The sequence below is a fragment of the Phalacrocorax aristotelis genome, chromosome 3 (assembly GCF_949628215.1).
Source record: "Phalacrocorax aristotelis chromosome 3, bGulAri2.1, whole genome shotgun sequence".
Taxonomy (NCBI): Eukaryota; Metazoa; Chordata; class Aves; order Suliformes; family Phalacrocoracidae; genus Phalacrocorax; species Phalacrocorax aristotelis.
The window spans coordinates 36,764,230-36,781,655 of record NC_134278.1 but is presented as its reverse complement, the minus strand read 5'-3'; the positions used below and the strand labels follow the sequence as shown (position 1 = coordinate 36,781,655).

At 36.7% G+C, this 17,426-nt stretch overlaps 1 protein-coding gene across 3 annotated transcripts in view; it reads left to right on the top strand.

The window, feature by feature from the left end:
* PHIP (PHIP subunit of CUL4-Ring ligase complex) overlaps positions 1 to 15,865 on the top strand; it is a 118,334-nt gene extending 102,469 nt beyond the window's left edge. For 2 of the 3 annotated variants that reach the window (XM_075087135.1, XM_075087133.1), the window contains 10 exons: positions 1,149 to 1,269; positions 3,243 to 3,368; positions 5,322 to 5,394; positions 5,791 to 5,841; positions 6,135 to 6,284; positions 7,923 to 8,075; positions 10,195 to 10,358; positions 10,838 to 11,118; positions 11,449 to 11,610; positions 13,472 to 15,865. In XM_075087135.1, coding sequence (XP_074943236.1) covers positions 1,149 to 1,269; positions 3,243 to 3,368; positions 5,322 to 5,394; positions 5,791 to 5,841; positions 6,135 to 6,284; positions 7,923 to 8,075; positions 10,195 to 10,358; positions 10,838 to 11,118; positions 11,449 to 11,610; positions 13,472 to 14,118 — 1,928 coding nt within the window. In that variant the 3' untranslated portion in view covers positions 14,119 to 15,865. The remainder of the gene's footprint in view (positions 1 to 1,148; positions 1,270 to 3,242; positions 3,369 to 5,321; positions 5,395 to 5,790; positions 5,842 to 6,134; positions 6,285 to 7,922; positions 8,076 to 10,194; positions 10,359 to 10,837; positions 11,119 to 11,448; positions 11,611 to 13,471) is intronic. The other variant, XM_075087134.1, reaches the window with a different exon arrangement.
* Positions 15,866 to 17,426: the final 1,561 nt, after the last annotated feature.

Here is a 17,426-nt window from a genome sequence, read left to right as displayed (position 1 = left end):
TCACAGATAATTTTTTTAACTGATTTTTTGAAGTACTTGAAGCAAGGTAAGACACTTACGGAACTCTCAAAATAATACTGATACCTAAATGTCCCACGGTATGGCTTCCCTGGTGACATACTACATAAGAAGCTTCCCTTTGCTTCCAAAAGGAAGGAAATATCCTGTACGGTAGTAATCCAAATTACAGAATTACATTAAAATAACTTGTGAGGAAATTAAATTCTAGTTGTTTTCACTGTGTCATCTAAGAGTAATGGTTTTACATGTTGCATTATGTTGTACAGCATACTGCTTAGTTCGGGATTTAACTATGGCATATGTGGTGCATATCGGTACAAAGTAGCAGTTGCTAGAACATTCGTAAGAGTAAGTAAACAGCTTTTAGAAGAAGAGCGGTCTGTTTAGCAACAACATATTTGCTGGTTTTAAAGACTTTTGAGGGAGGCTTTAAAGGTCTTTCTCTGTTTTTGTATTACGGTATTTTCCCTTGAGGTATAAAATGTTAGAATGATGTGTTTAAGCACTCATGCTTCTAAGAGAGAAGGAAAAAGCCAAGTTTGTGTAGGTGAACAGACTAAATTGCTCAGCAGTCTTCTAGCATTACAGTGGGTTGGTTTTAGAAGGCTTCTTTGCTGTTAGGTAGGGACAGGAGAATGTGTTTCTATTTTATTTTGACTGTGGATTTCACCCATATCCTAAGGAGACTGAAATAGTACTGTAACTTTTAATGCATTGCTTTGTTTGAGGATGGGAGAGTGGCAGTATAAAACCAAATGAAATGAGCCTGTATTGTAAATATCAATACTGAACTGCATGTCTTAATATATGTAGAAGCTATACATTTATATCTGCTTTTCAAATGTGTATTTTGCATCCACTTGCCATGTCTCTGAGGAGTGGAGCACTTCACGCACAACAGAATGGGTGGTCACTGTGGTGATTGTACTTACAGCATACACCTCAGCAAGCACTTTTATATGTAGAATATCACACATTGTTTGGAATATCTAGAGTAGTTGTTGTTTTTGGGGAAAGTGCTATGCATTTCAAACATGAAGAAGAAGCGTATGTTGCAGGGGGCAAATCTTGAAACTAAGGGACTTCTATGGTATATAACTTTTGATTGTTTTTTCCATTCTCTCTAGATATTGCTTCTGCATTTGTGGCACCTGTGGATCTTCAGGCTTACCCTATGTATTGCACTGTTGTGGCATATCCCACAGACCTCAGCACCATTAAACAAAGGCTGGAAAGCAGATTTTACAGGTTAGATCCAAGTTTCAGTTCCTGCTGTGAAATAGTGCCAACCATATTTTTCATAGCTCTGTCTTGTAATACCCAACTAGGAGATGAGTACAGGTGTGCGCTGTCCTTTTCTCCCATCTTCTGTCCTTCATGTAGGTTTCCATTTTACAAAACTTTAAAAAGGATTGAACATCTCTTTTCCAAAATGTATTTTAGAATTATGTGGCATGCAGATTCCTGCTTACACAAATGGCTTGTTCCATGTGAGGTTCAAATTGCAGGACCAGAGACTAGGTCAGTAAAATGACTTTCAGTAAAAAAGATTAAGTTTCCTCTTTACAATTAAAAAAAAAAATCTTTTTTTAAATAAGAGAAACCTTAGAAATACGTCAAGTGCTTTTGTTGTAATGTGCTTTAAAAAAAAATCTTGAATTGTCACTTCAGAAGCTACACAGAAGATAGCTTCTTAAATTGTTGGCTGTGAAATTCTAAATTGTTGGACAGCAAAAAAATAAGTTTCAACTTTTTGATGCTTGTTTTGACGTTTTCCTATGATTGCAGTTGCTGGGTGGTTTTTTGGGTTGTTTGGTTTTGGGTTGGTTTTTTTCAGTAAACATTATCTTTGTAGGACTCTGCTCCTTTAAATTATTTAGGTTCTTGGGATATTTCTAGTTTGAAAATCAGCACCCCTATAATACTTGTTTTGAATAAACATGGATAGCACTTTTTGGGCCAAATTTCAAAGTTAATTTGTAGTACTTTATGTGTACTAAATGAAGATTGAATTCTAAATTGAAATCAGTTTTTCATTTGCAGAAAGCGAAGTTTTTTGTACATTATAATGTGATAATGCACATTCATATTTCCATGTTTATTGTGTGATATAAGGTAATGCAGTATTCACTTCTATAATGCTCTGCTTTGCAATCAGAGGTGGTGAGGACTTCTTGCCAGATTTTGTTTCTCTTGTCAAAAGAGCAAGCAGTTATTTTTGGTAATCAGCACACCTTCTTCAGTAAATCTGGTTTTATTAGTTCATAGTATTGCTGAGGCATGGTTAGGAAATCTTGTGTTGTGCTTTCCAGTGAAATTTTTTCCTTACCTTCTGCAGGAGGGATTGTTCAGATCACTTGTGATCTTGGTAGCTTTTCATGAGGCTCACCTTACAATGTTTTTTTTTCTCTTCTAAACCACTACTCTTAGCATGCCGGTATATTTTTAAAAAATGCAAAACAAAACAGAAAAAATGTGACTTTTCCCAGTCACCACTGGCATTTTATAGAACAAAATGCTGAAACCAAAAACATTATTAAATTGCATCTAAATGCTTATGCTACACTTCACTCTACAAAACATTTGTGCAGCATTTCTTTTCATCATGTTTTCCTAGTATGAAAATAGAAGATTGCATGTATTTGTAACTTCTGTGCTGTCAGAGTTTTTATTTGAAATAGTATGTATTTCCTCTTTATTGCATTTTTTAGATTTGGATTTAATTTTTTCAGTTATTTTTGATTTTGTGCATCATTTTTCATACTGTGGCTATTGTATAGTTAGGCTATTAAATCAGAACTATGTGAGAAATTCTAATCGTTATCTGTCAGAAAAAATGTATACTTCTAATAACTTTTTATTACTATTTTGTTAATCCTCAACTTTGAATATCATAAATAATAAAAGCTGAAGCATCACAGCTGAATTTTCCTGAGGAGTGTCAGCTGTATATTCTTAAAGCCATTTGTATAAATTGCCGCAGGACATAACATGAGAGAGGAAGCCTGAGGGAGCTGCCTTCTGCTGGTCTCATAGGGCAACATATCAAAGTGTGCATGTTTTCTGATCTAATGTTAAAAAAAAAAAAAAGAAAGGATGATGAATGGGATAATACACTGGAAGAAGGATGTAAGGCTTTTTTTGTCCTCTTTAATATATGTTGCTAGAATGAAGTCTGTACTTGTTTTTGCCCCCTCCCCTCTTCCCTCCTTCATATACAGGCGCCTTTCTTCATTAATGTGGGAAGTCCGGTACATAGAACATAATACTCGCACATTTAATGAACCCGGAAGTCCTATTGTCAAATCTGCCAAATTTGTCACAGATCTTCTGCTACACTTCATAAAGTGAGTTGCTTAGTAGGTTTGTTGTTACTCCTGTCTCTTATCAAGGTATTTAGCCTTTTCAGATCTGAATTTTAAAAGTGAGAGAGTTCTGCAGCTTGAATAAGGCTGCTGTCTGCTGTTGGGCAGAAAAGAATAAAGCTTATCTTGACAAAGAATACGTAAGTTTGCAAAACAAGATGAAATTTTATAATACATTGATTGGCATGGCATTTTATTTCAAGAGACTTGCTGCTAAATGATAAAAATGGGTCTGAGTATCTTCATGGAGTGATAGATATATTTATAGATAGGAGTTCTAATTTTGAGTTTGAATACTGCCAATGTTAACATAATTGTGGGCATATCCTAAAGTCTTTACAATTTATAATGTCATTGAAAACGGTGTTTGATATGCAAAATAAAAATTGGAGGCTTTGTAGTGAACAGCAATACTAGTTGTTTTCCAAATATTCTTATTACTGTCTATAGAAAAACACAGTGAGCAGTGTGTCAGATTCCTCAGTCAGTCGACGCATCTGCAGACCTAGACTTTGAAAGAAGGAAATAACTGTGACCACTGCCTTCATTTTCTTGTACACAGTGAATGTTGCTGATCCCACCTTGTGGAAACGGCAGTATACTTCATTAGTTCAATAAAAATTGACATCTTTAGTGATTTAGTTTCTCAGTGTTAAATTGAATCTTGTTCCTTTTTATTTTGTGTATTCCTAAAAACATCAGTATTGCATTATGTATTTGGAAATCTAGGACTCTGACTCCATACATACATCTTTGATATCTTCAGTGCTTGTGATTTCTGATATTGGCTGGGGAGAGAAAAATACTTAACTGCTTCTTATATTCAAAGTTTTAGTGAAATGCACCTTTAGGAACAGATATGTATCTAAAGGGCTTCTCTATTACTAATTTTGTCCTTTAATGTCTCTGTCCTACGTGGGTTGTTTTGAGTAATTAAGCAGCTCGGTCTTTCAAAATGTGTGGTTTTAATTGGCTTAGCTAAATCAGTGCAAGACATGGATATTCTTATTTAATAATGGTCTATAGCATTTGTCTAATTAATATACTCATTTAAGTGAACTAGCAATGCATATAAAGCCCAGACTTCTTTTTATCGGGTTCTAACTGTAGGATAGAAGGCCTAGACTACGGAAGGCAAATCTGTGGTTCTAACAAGAGTGAAATATCTAGATGCCTCTGAGAATCTAAAGCTTAGTCTCAAAGTTATCTAAGTCTTTTCAGAAGCAGAAAAGCGGAGGGGTTGTTGCTTGATTTCTGCCACCACCTTCCTTCCCCCCGCGCTATTCTAGTGATAATGGCAGTAGCCTGCATCATGGATTATGATTCCAGTGTAGAGTCGTTGAGTGTTTACTCTTTTTGTTTCTGGTGGTTTGTATTGCTACGTAGTAGAACACCTTTGGGCTTTCTTTTGTGTAGGAGCTTGAAATGTTATACAAGAACTGAAAATCGGCATTTGTTTTGCTGATGTAATTATGCAGGTTTATACAATAGCAGCATTTATGTGCACAAATAAACATTATACTTGAAATGTCTTACATTGTGGGTGCTAATGTGCTAAATTGTGCTTTTGTACACTTAAGTCCGCTGTAGTGTTTCTTAAAAAGCTAGATGGGCCCCAAATCCCTTTATGTGGTATAGTATTAGATTTTTCTGATGCTAATAAATTCATGATAAGGGATTATAATTTTTAATTTTAAAACATTGACACTGTTAAGTGGTCTACATTTTACAGAGCGCAGATAGTATTTGACAGCTTTTTGAGCAGATTAGCTTTTCTTATTACTGCAGTATTCTTAGTATTCATATAGCACTAAACACTTTATCATTTTATTTGGGAATGGCTTCATAAACATTTTCCTTATCCTAGGCAAAATACAGTTGATTCCATAGGTGAAGATAGAAAATAAATATTAGCGTGTGTTTCTTTTTACACAGAGACCAGAGTTGCTATGACATAATTCCATTATACAATGCAATGAAGAAAAAAGTGTTATCTGACTCTGATGAGGTAAGTGGTTGTGTCTTGGACACTGGCGTTGATAAACTGGAGAAATGGGACCACTGTCTCTGTCCTACTGGACGCGAAAGTACTCTTTTCAGTCACTGTGAGGGAGTGGGGTGTACTTTTCTGTCAACTAAATGTTTCTTTTTGTCAGCTGGGAAACTGGGTAAAATCCAGCCTCCTCTCCTTTAGTGCAGAGAGCTTTAACGGTTTACTGGAGAATTTAGATGTTTCTTCAACTTCTGAAAGGTTCTCAGAGCTGACAGTCACATGAAATGCTTCTCAGAGGGACAGGGGTAGAACTGTAGACTCAAATTATAAGTGCAGTATAAAAGAACTCACCTACTCATATATGCTTATATTTTTTTAACCTTTTTATGCGACTCATTATCTTGCTCAAAGGAAGAAGAGAAAGATACAAATGTGCCAGGAACTTCCACTAGAAAAAGAAAGGTAATTTTTAAAAATTGTTTATGGCTATGAATAATGAGAAATGTATTTGTAAACAAAGGAATGTAAAACTGAAAAAGTTTTTATTATTGTGTAATGTCAGCTTTTGGACAGTTTTGAGCTTAGAGTGACATGTTGTTCTATTCAGCTGTTCAATGTAAAAGCATTTCTATCTGTGCTGCGGCGTGTTATGAATTCATTCATTAGAATGTATATCCTGCAGGGTACCTTTTCCATTAGATTTTGTAAAAACAGCTAGTTTATTTAATATATACCAGACAATATCATCATTTCAGGATCATCAGCCAAAGCGGCGGCTACGTAATAGAGCTCAGTCATATGACATTCAGTCATGGAAGAAGCAATGCCAGGAGCTGCTGAACCTCATTTTTCAGTGCGAAGACTCTGAACCATTTCGACAACCAGTGGATCTCCTTGAATATCCAGTGAGTATTTTAGAATGGGAAGGCTGCTTATAAGCCAGTTAAATGGTTTGGGTTTTTTCAACTGTGACCATTTTTCCAGTTCTTTTAATTGAAACCTCAGGCAGCTCTATTGACAGAAATTTTTCAGTGCTTGGTTGTCACCTGATAATAATGTTTATTGTGGTTTTAAAGTAATTTCAAAAGAAATTGTGCTGCTGCTCAAATACTTTAGTTGCAAAATGTTTTATAAGCAGGGATGCCTTTGTTGTTAAGTAAATTACAGCTTTGCAATTAAGATGCGTCTTTCCTTTTCTGAGTGAAAAATGGCCATATATGCAGTGCATATGTTTGATTGTTCCATGTGACAAATGTTGTCATGGATCATTTCTTGTTTTCATTTCAGAAGTATAAAAACGAAAAGTAATTTTCATATCACAGTCATCTGGGCTTGATGCAGAAAAAGTACCCACTGAAGAGCTGTAGTGGACCATTAACTGTAGTAACAACGACTTTCCCAAATTTTGCTTTCTGCTTGGGTGATTACACTGGAGTTCAGATAGCCTAGATAGCAGCTATTTGTAACTACAGAATATTTTAACACAAAAGTCGTGTTGCCTTGGATCTCCCTTAGCTTTTTAGGCTGGTTTTACTTTAAGTAACAAAGGTTTTGCATGCTTTCCGTCTAGACTATCTTAAGATTTTCTTTAAAATATCACTCTGAGGTGATTATTGTGGGAGACATCATCCCAATTAGAGAAAATACATACTTTTCTTGTGGAAGTCACTAGTAGGTCTGTCTTGACATTTCTGCAGCCATTGGGCACCATAATTTTTGAAGTAACCTGAACTTTATGCCATGGCCAAACTACAAGTGGCCTTCCATGCTTGAAATCCTCAAATGAGCTGATACCGAGCAGCTTACTAGGCTTGGGTGTGAAACACTGCTCCCTGGGGTCGCAAACCTGTTTAATGTTCAGAGGCACTCACACAGGTTCTACTTGCTCTGATGGATTAAGCTAACTTTTTGGCTAATTTTGGTATTTAAGCTTTCTGTCGTATGGCTGTTCCCCTGCTTTTTCCATAGCCAGAAGAAAAAAGTTCTGTCATTGGCTTGAACCAGGTCCGATTTCCTATTTAGGCCTGTGGATCTTTCATTATTTTATTCCTCAATTGTTAGGTCTCCATTTGGGAAACTGCTCAGGTTTCAGCAGGGATGTGCTAAACCTCTGGTCAGGTTCAAATATTCAAACTTCATATTTTATAGCTAATATGTAAAAATAGCATTAGGCTTAATACCAAGTCTGAGCTGTTAAGCCACCCAGAAAGCTTACTGTAGTCACACTTTCATATCACAGTTATCTTCATGACAGTGTATCAGTAATATAACCCTTAGGACACAAAATTTTGAGCTTTGTATTTCAGTAAATCTGTTTACGTTCTTCTATCAGTTAACATCTAACCTCGATCCTGTCAAGTATGTCTGTGAGGAGTTACATTGTGTATGAGTAGAGAGGAGCGAAATGTCTTCAGCAGTCTCCCATACCTATTTAAAGAGGACGTTTGGTTTAAACAGATTTATCAAATGCATCATAATGGAAATGATACATTAAGACTTGGGGGGAAAAAATCATGATACATTGCTGTGCTATTTCTTAACAGGATTATAGAGATATTATTGACACTCCTATGGATTTTGCTACTGTTAGAGAAACACTGGAAGCTGGCAACTATGAGTCACCGATGGAGTTATGTAAAGATGTGAGACTTATTTTCAGCAATTCCAAGGCCTATACACCAAGTAAAAGATCAAGGGTAAGACTTTATTTTCTTTCTTTGGTTGTTTGAAAGAATATTTACATCTGGAAAATGCAGGATGGAAGAGCAGAGAGGCAGTATAATTGTTTACTTTAAAAACAAGTTTAATTGTTTCTGATCTTCAAACATGAATATTTCTGAGAAAGTAGTATAGCTTTGCATTTTAAAGGAAAGGAATGTATGCGGTTTAAATGCCTAAAGGTCTGACCTTCTTCATGTGTTTCAAAAGTAAGTATTGGAAAATGGATCTAAAGGGAGAGCCATGCTGAAGGAAAGATCTGTAGAAACATGATTGTGGGCACAATAGTGGAATTCAGTTGATACTTTGGGGAAGAAACTAGATTTTCAAAACACACACAGAGCCCCAGACTCCTCTTTGGAGGTTGCCCCAAACTGAAATATCCAGGTATAGAGAGGAGAGGATAATGAAATTCTGTGCTGCTCACCAGTATGCAGTGAGATTGCAATGAAGCACATAGTATTTCCGGGAAACAGAACTGTTTACATAAAGCATGAGCCTACAAAGCCGTTATTACTGAGCTGAATCTGAAATGCCCTGCCAGTTGTGCAGTTAGTATTTTCTCTCAGATTGACTTGTAGGTGCAGTATCTGCTAGCAGTGGAAGTTACAAATGTATACGTCCGCATGTTCAGGGCTTCTGTGTAGCTTTTCTTCTTCTAATATGCATTAGCTGTTACACCAGAATTATTAATAGCTTTTAGGATTGGTGGTTCTAAATAACTAATCATCAGGACTTTATTGTCTTAAAATGCAGGGACAAATTCCTTGGTAGGTGACCAGCAAGGAAGACTGATCAATGAGTGACCTCTCTCCTGTCAGTAATAGACAATCCCACTCACTGCCTAAGAGTCAGTCACTTGTCTTTTGGTTGCATCAAAGGGCAGGGATTTTGGGGCAGGTCTGGATTCTTTTGTGGTTTTTCTTTCTTGATCTCCTCAACACAAGATAGGAGAATGCTTGACAGTATCTTAGCTCCATGTGGGTTCACAGATTCTTGTGACGCTTTTGTATTTTCTCATGTTTGTTCCAAACAGGCTGATATAATAGTACACTGCTAGCTCTTTTTTATTTTACTTAGGTTCTGGAATATCCAAATTCTTGACATGAGAACCTTCCAATTCTGTGTACTTTAAGTGCATGCAACACAATTGTTGAATGATGATGTTTTTACTCTGACTTGTCATTCAGTGATATTTTTAGCATCTTACATCACTGATACTTACTTGAAGACTAAACCTAAACCCATCAGCATTTTATATAGGTTTTGGGGTTTTTTTTTCATATTTTCTTACTAAATGTCTTTGGATGTCCTCTCCAGTAATGCATGCAGAATCTGTCACACCTGCCGCTTAGTCTGGCACTCAGTTTCTCTGGTGTGTCATTAGGTAGGCAACTGTTTAATACTGTCTTTGTGTTTTGCATACTGTGAAGGTGCCATGTCCCCATTAAAGTTTCTAGACATTTCGCTTCTGTGGGTTTTTTTGTTTCCAGAAGTAGTAGCAACTGTGCTCGGATAATTAGTTGTGGCCTAAACTGAGTTTGATTGGGTCTCTGTAAATCATCCAAGGCGGGGGGAGGGGAAGAAAAATGTGTATCTACATAATTCCTAATACCTTTATTGTACCTGTTGCAACCAACGCACTGGTAGTATCAGCTCATCCATAAGAGGAATAGACTGATGTTCAAATATAGGATATAAGGGTGCAACTTAATAGAGAAGAAAATTAGATTTCTTGACCCTGAGTATACGACACTAAAATTCCATTAAGGATCTCTCTTTGTGGTTTCTGGTGAAGCTAGAAAGGGATGTGTTCTGGAAAGACAGCTGAAAAGGAACAGTTGAAAAGGTGGCGCTTTCTGATTTTTTCCTTTTGTGTGTGATCTTCAGTTGTAATACACTTTTCAGAAGCATGAAGATAGTTAAAGCAAGCCTACACATGGACTAGCGTAAACTTTTTGAGACAGACTGTAAATGTGCTTAAAACATTTCCATATCAATCAGTTTACTTTTCTAGCTATTGTTCAATGATAAATAAGTAAAATGATGCTTCAGAAAAGTATAAAACCTGCTTGTTTACTGGATTTTCTTTTTTAGATCTACAGCATGAGTTTGCGCCTTTCTGCTTTCTTTGAAGAACACATAAGTTCTATTTTATCAGATTATAAATCTGCCCTACGCTTTCATAAAAGAAATACAATAAAGAAACGAAGGAAAAAAAGAAGCAGAAGCAGCTCAGTTTCCAGTAGTGTTGCATCCAGGTACATTAATCCCTTCACAGTATTCATGAAATGCTGCACGAGTTTGACATACCTAAACAGTAGACCTTGGTGTGGTTTTTTTTTTTTCCTTAATATTTCCTTTACTATTCCCGATATTGCAGAAGGATAGCTTTGACATGCAAGTCCCTATGGTGTGGCAGAGTTTTAAACTTCACTTAGAGCTATCCTAGTGTAAGTGCTTAAAATTCATATAACTGCTAAACATATACAGTAAAACAGCATTGTTAGGATAGTGATGGCATCATGCTTTGTCATATAACTATAGCATTTATTGTAAAGACTGACTTTTCAGAGGCTCACAGCTACATGAATTTCCGTAGTGAATGTCATATTTTTAACATCATACAGAGATGATTTGTTTTACTCCCATGATCTCAGACACTAGCATTTAATTTTATTTATTCCTGTAAAATAAAAAAAATGGTCATCCAGGGTACAAATTGTTTCTCCTTTTGCAGCCCCGAAAGGAAGAGGAGATTAATAAAACCTCAGCTGAAGGCAGAAGCTTCTGCCACCACTTCATCTTCGGCACCTGCACGGTCAACAGCGCTGAGACATGCTCCACCTCAGATGAATGGAAAAGCAGCTGAAACCTCTTCCCTTGTTCGGACTAGAAGCAATAGGGGGATAACAGATGTGGCTGTTACAGAGCAACCATCCACTTCTTCAGGAGCAAAGCCTTTAACAATAAAGCCTTTAATTACAAAGCCTAATACTACTGCAGGGTCAGGAAAGTCAGGCAAGTCGGGGTTTTTTGATTGTTTTAAGATGTGAATGTTTTTAAACATAAAACTTGCTCTTTTTTTGAAATTTAATGTATTTCTTGTCTCAGTGAAGTCTGGTTCTGTTTTAAGCTGCTAGGCCTTTGAGGCTCTTCAGAGGAAAACTAAACAAGTTCGGCTATGTTGTTTTATCCAGGAAGTTCTGTTACTTCTAGAGCACTGATTCAAATTGTTTGTTTGTAGCAGAATATTATTTCCTTTTTAGCCAGGTAAGATCGAGTGTGGTATAAACTACTTAACTACTTACCTTGAATAACTTTTTTTTTTTCCTCATTTTGTCCTTCTAGTACTGGAGAATTCAACCAAACATTCCAAGAACCAGAATATTTTATCAATCCCTAGTCAGTCTGATTACAGTCATAACACTAGGAATAACTCCACAAGAGAAAATCCCGAGAAAGAGAAGCAAATCAAGCGCAAAGTGAAATCTTCCACTGTTAATCAACAAGGTACAGAGTTTCTTTGGAACTTCCCCCCAGCTTTTGATGTTGTGGCTGTAGCGTTGCCTTTGAGTTGTGATGATTTGGAGGTGGGTAAATGAGTATGCCTTACGATTTAGCAGAATAGGGAAGTCTAATGGAACAACTCAGTCACAGTTAGTTTCCTTCTTGATAAATATGCACGGTTTTGACTACTCTTAACACCATTTCCATGGCATGATAACTGCTGTCTAGCCAATTTTGGTATGTTAGCATATATCTACCTTCATTTAAGTTATTACAAGTGTCATGTTTTGAGTTCTCAGATCCCAAAGCAGACTTCTGCAGGGCCACACTTTAAACCCTGTGGGTTTTACCTAATGAAACCTAGGTGGGTTATATTTGGGTCAGTGACGCTGAGTATGATGATGCTCTCCACAAGCACAAAGATCAGAGCATCCCAGCTGCAGCTTCGTTCTTTTATTTTTTGCCACAGCAAAACAGAACTATGCAGTGTTTACTGCTTCAGTTTAGTATATTTGCATGGGTTGACTGGACCTAGTTTTCACGTAATCTTCTGACTGACCTGGCTTGGTCTTCTGATGTCTGGATACCTTAAAGCTCAAAGCTTCTGTGGCAAGTGAAATAAGATCTCATCATCCTAAAATCTTTCCTGTTCATGGAGGAGCTTTGAACCATTATGAAGTTGCTGTGAAGCAGCTAGGTCCACTAAGCATCTTTTCTCTGAAGGTGGAGAAACAGTAGTCTGCAAATTGGACCCCACCTAATTAATCCAGTTACTCACTGTAGTCCTCCTCTCCCTGAGGATTATCTGTTCTTTCTTACTCATCCATGCTTCTGAAAAAGCAGCTTGTGGTCTGATCAGTTAAATTATCTGGCCATTCCTTGCAAGCTTTCTCACAAACACCTCTGCTGTTACCATGTTGCACGGCTAAGTATGTACCCGTTACATGGCCAGATGTTTGGTCGTGTCAGAGGTCTCTGAACATTGTTGATGTGATCCTTCCTCTTCTGCCCATCCGTCATGTAGCAGTGGAGGCCTGTGCTTTTGGTGCCTGATGGGGGCACATCTGAACACAGCGGGAGCTGTGCATGGATGCCCCGTCAGAGGACGGGATGAACCGTGAGGCTGGCTGTGAGGCTGTTCCTGGTCAGGTTCCTGGCAAGGGCTGTGGTGTCAGAACACCTCCGTAAGAGGTCCTGTGACGTGTCCCACTGAGGAGGTTGAGTACCACTCACCTAAGAAAAACTCAGAGCCCATGAAAGTCTCCAAGCAAATACCTTCTGCTGTGTGTCTCTTCATGTGAGAAACCTGTACAAATTGTATACTTTGTTGTTGTTAGTCTCCCACGTTTCTACCCTTTTCCTCGCTTGTTGAAATAACCCTGGTCTAATGAACTGGCTAGAAAGGATGCTACCTCAGGCTGAAAGAAACTTTTTCATTTCTCCAGAGATGACCTGCCGTGAAGCATTCCCGATCCATGCAGCAATGCTTCTTGAGCAACTTTTTGCTTTTGCAGATACCAAACAGCAGTTTTTCTCCACTGGTGTTGCATCAGCCACGAAAAACACTTGAGCTGCTCCCTCTCTTCTTTGTGTGTGTTTTGGTTTTGTTTTATGGTTTTTTTTTAATTATTATTATTTTTTTTATTTTCTTCAGGCCTCCTTGAGCTAAATCCAAGTAAAAGTTAGTCCTCGTTGCATATTGGCGTGAAGCTCTCTGTGCTCTACTTTGGGTTTCTTAGATTTTGACAGATTGGCAATCGCTGTGAATCCATTCAGATATTTCAGTGAGAGTTTTATTAAGGCAGTGTGAAAATGAATGTAAATGCAAATCTGTTACGTGATAAGTACTCTCATTTCTTTACAGCAGATTGCAAGACTAACGCCTTGGCATCAGGAGGAAGCATTCAGGTAAATGGACACGGAGGACAGCCTTCAAAACCTCCAGTTAAAAGGGGTCCTGGACGGAAACCGAAGGTGGAGACCAATAACAGTAGCTGTGAAGTGGTGCACAAGAAGAGAGGCAGGAAACCAAAAAAGCTACAAATTGTTGAACAGCAAAAGGTTGCAGAGCAGAGTACAATCCAGACCACAAGGGATGTACCAGAAGAAGCCTCCGCTTCTACTGCATGCAATTCTCTTTCTGAAAATAATATGAAGGAAGACTTGTTACAAAAAAAAGGCCGTGGGGGTAGAAAGCCAAAAAGGAAGATAAAGCCCCATCAGCCAGGCTCAGACCTCTTAGTTCCTGCGAATGTTAAAATGCAAACAAGAAGCAGGAGGAAAAAGATAGATGAGCCTATGGAGGAGGGGTCTGAAGAGCTTAAAGATTCTGAACCTCACATGAGAACTAGAAACCAGGGTAGGAGGACAGCCTTTTACAATGAAGATGACTCTGAGGAAGAGCAAAGGCAGCTGTTGTTCGAAGACACCTCCTTAACTTTTGGAACATCTAGCAGAGGCAGAGTCCGGAAGTTGACTGAAAAAGCAAAAGCTAATTTAATTGGTTGGTAATTTTTACCAAGGTTTTTACTTCAGAATGCTATGAAGCAGGTACAGTTAAGGAAGAGCAGAACAGACTTCTGCTTCCCTGCTGCTATTATGGGTTAGAAGAATATGTTCTGATTTGGGGAGAAAAATCTAGCAAAAAATAAACTGAAAGAACATTCTTTGAAAGAAATATATATTTTAAACTTTTGCTATTTATTGCCCTCCAAATAGGTTATGCATTTCAACAGTCATTTTGTTCACAGTTGAGAATAATGGAAGCAATTTCTGACTGACGTACGGAGTTGAGAACTACTCCGCTCTAGTAGCGCGTAGTATCTCTACACAGTTAAAAAACGATGATAGAACTTTTAATGCCACAGACCGAAAACAGAAGTCTATTTTTGACCAAGCAAGGTACGCTTTGATTGTAAAGTCCAGTTGCCTAGGAAGGCAGATTTTGACAAACAGTGGCAGTAAATTCACTTACGTTTCTATTTAATACAAAAATACCAAACTTTGCTAATCTGAAAATGCTTAATTTCAGTAGTGACAGAGCGTTCAACTGCAAAGGAAGCCTAGCACAGGCTGTTGGTTTATCCAAGTTCTGCCAAACATAGCAAAAATGTAATCTCAAATATATATATATATATATCCACATTGGAAAAAGTTTGACTAATGTCTAATTTTTCAGACCTTGATTCTTGTATCAATCACTAAATCTCTGTTTATTGTGCCAAAGACTGAGAATCAGTGCAGTGGAAAGCCTTTTTTTTTCTTTCTGAGTGTCAGTACAGCATACCATTTGCAGTGATAAAAGCTGTGTATTGTTTCAAATAGTAAGTTGTTAACATTGTTCTGAAATGTATCCTTTTTGGTACTTCTGGTAGAAAATAATGCACTGGTGGGGTCCTTTGACAGAGATGGTTTAGACAAAATGTTTCATTGGTTAAAGGATTCAAGGAAATAACAGGACAGGTATGGAATTACGATGTTTACTTTCCGATCCAGATCGATTGTTGTTTCTACAACTTTAGACATGCTCAAGAGGCTAAAATGACCTACAAAGAGGAGTGTATGTGTATATATTAATAGATACATAAACACATACATACAAAATATTACCCAGGTATAAATTTTTTTCAGGATTTTTTAGATAGCACTAGAATTGAAAATAAATTTTAAAATGTCATACTTTATAGTTTAATTTTAAGGGGAAGATTGGTTATTTTCAATTATTGAGGTTAAAAGGCCAAATCACTTTTTATGCAATCATGTTTTATACAGTGGTCTCATTGCACATTGTGTTTTTCTGCACTTTTTATGGTATATCACGCTGACATAAGTCAATATACACCCTAAAGAAAAATTCCATTTAATGATTGTGCCTTGTATTCTATTATTTCTTGCATCCTTAGTAAAATTAAGTTGTCTATTGTAAATGATAACTATATGACTTAGGGGAATGTATTGTTATATGTACTGCTCTGGAAAAGAAAAGCAGTTATTTATTTGTTTATGGTACATTTAGTTATTTTATACCTTTACAAACAAACTTTAATACCATTTTCTATCACTTAAAAAAAGTATTGTCCAGTTTTAAGGGAAAAAAATACAGAAGTAGTCATATTTTCTGAGATCTGGTATGGTACAAAAATGTAACCAAAATTTTCTGGTTATACTTTATTTTCGAAGTTTGGGTGGTGTGAAAGATTTTTTTTTGTGTGTGACCCTAACTTTTAGTTGAAAAAATAAACCTGAAGTGAAACCTCAATTCTGTACACCCTGACTTTATAATATTTTTTTTCTTCTTTTAAAGAAACATCATCTGCTATATGTGGAAGGGAGGGCATACAGAATTAAGACCTTACATTTGCACAGATTCTGTGTACTTATTTGAGGCCTAATTCTTCACTCTTTATTTTCTGTTACAAAATTAAAAAAATATTAAATGGTTGAACAAGGAACGCTGGTATCTGGCACCAAGTGGAATAGAAATATTGTCTCTTGCTACTGTGGGTAGCAAGTTGGTACCCACCATACCTAGTTTTCTGTAATTAATTATGCATTCTGCTACCAAAAAAATGACTAAAATATTTTCCAGATCCTCTTTGAATTGTTACGGATATGAATTAGGGGAGCAGGGATTAGTTTGCATTTCATTTGTTGATATATTTATTTTTCTAACAAGCATTTATCATTCAGTTAAAACAGTCACTAAGCGCGTGGTAAGATAAGCTATGGTCGTACAGTTGCAGTACAGCGTCGCAATTCAAAGCTAATTGATTCTGCTTGTTAATTTTGCCAGATCTCACTGATGAAGGCAATCATTTGAAAACGTGTAATTTCCTGATGTTATCTGCATTGTAATATATGAAATAGGTTCTATCTAAAACTCAGCTTCTGTATTTACTCCATTTGTAATAATGTTTTATATGGCATGTTTATGTATATATTTATATATCGAAAATACGTTGTATGTAAGTTTTGGAGACCGAAATGATACGCGTTCCCTTAATGGTAGGTAGAGAATCGTACATCTTAATTTTACAAGAATAGAAGGCCTTACCTGCAGACATGGGTACTGCTTCCCACCCAGTAATACCGGTGACTTTAGCCAGTCATTTTTTAACTCATATTAGACATATTCATGTTCTTCCTTTTAAAAGAAATTGTGGGTAATTTGGGTCAAATTTTTTTAATAGAAGCAACACTAAAAATTTATTAAAAATGAATACCAGATTTATTTAAAAGTTATATTTTTATAATTTAATTTCACTAGGTTGCAGACTTTATTTATGAGACTTTGGTCACCATCAGACTGTGCATTTTGGTTGGAAAAATGTATTCTTTGAGGTTGTTGTGACGTACTGTATCAACACAGAAAAAGAGCTTTTGATTACAAAGTCTTAAGTTTTTAAATGTGAGCAATAAACTGTTGGTCAGTGTTCTGAAAGAATTTAAGAATTATGGTTATATGCATGTTTTATAGTGCCACCTCGAGTACCTACAACTGGTTCAGAAAATGGAGTATCAAAATCTTGTGTGCTTGTTTGACATTTGCATTGTAAATAACATAGGTTCGTGGTCATATGCCCGCAGACGATCTGACAGACCCGGCAGCAATTAATGCAGTTTTCTTCATTAAATTCATTTATATTTGACGTGGATATGAGGATACTGTTCTGGTATTTCTCCTCTATGCTGGGAAACGTTAAAACTGGTATTTACCGCTGAGTGGTATCTTCATAACAGTGTGTTCTCTAACTACTGATGAGGAGATAACTTCTGTTTCTGTGATGCCAGTGTGCTCTAAACGTGTGACAGAAATCATT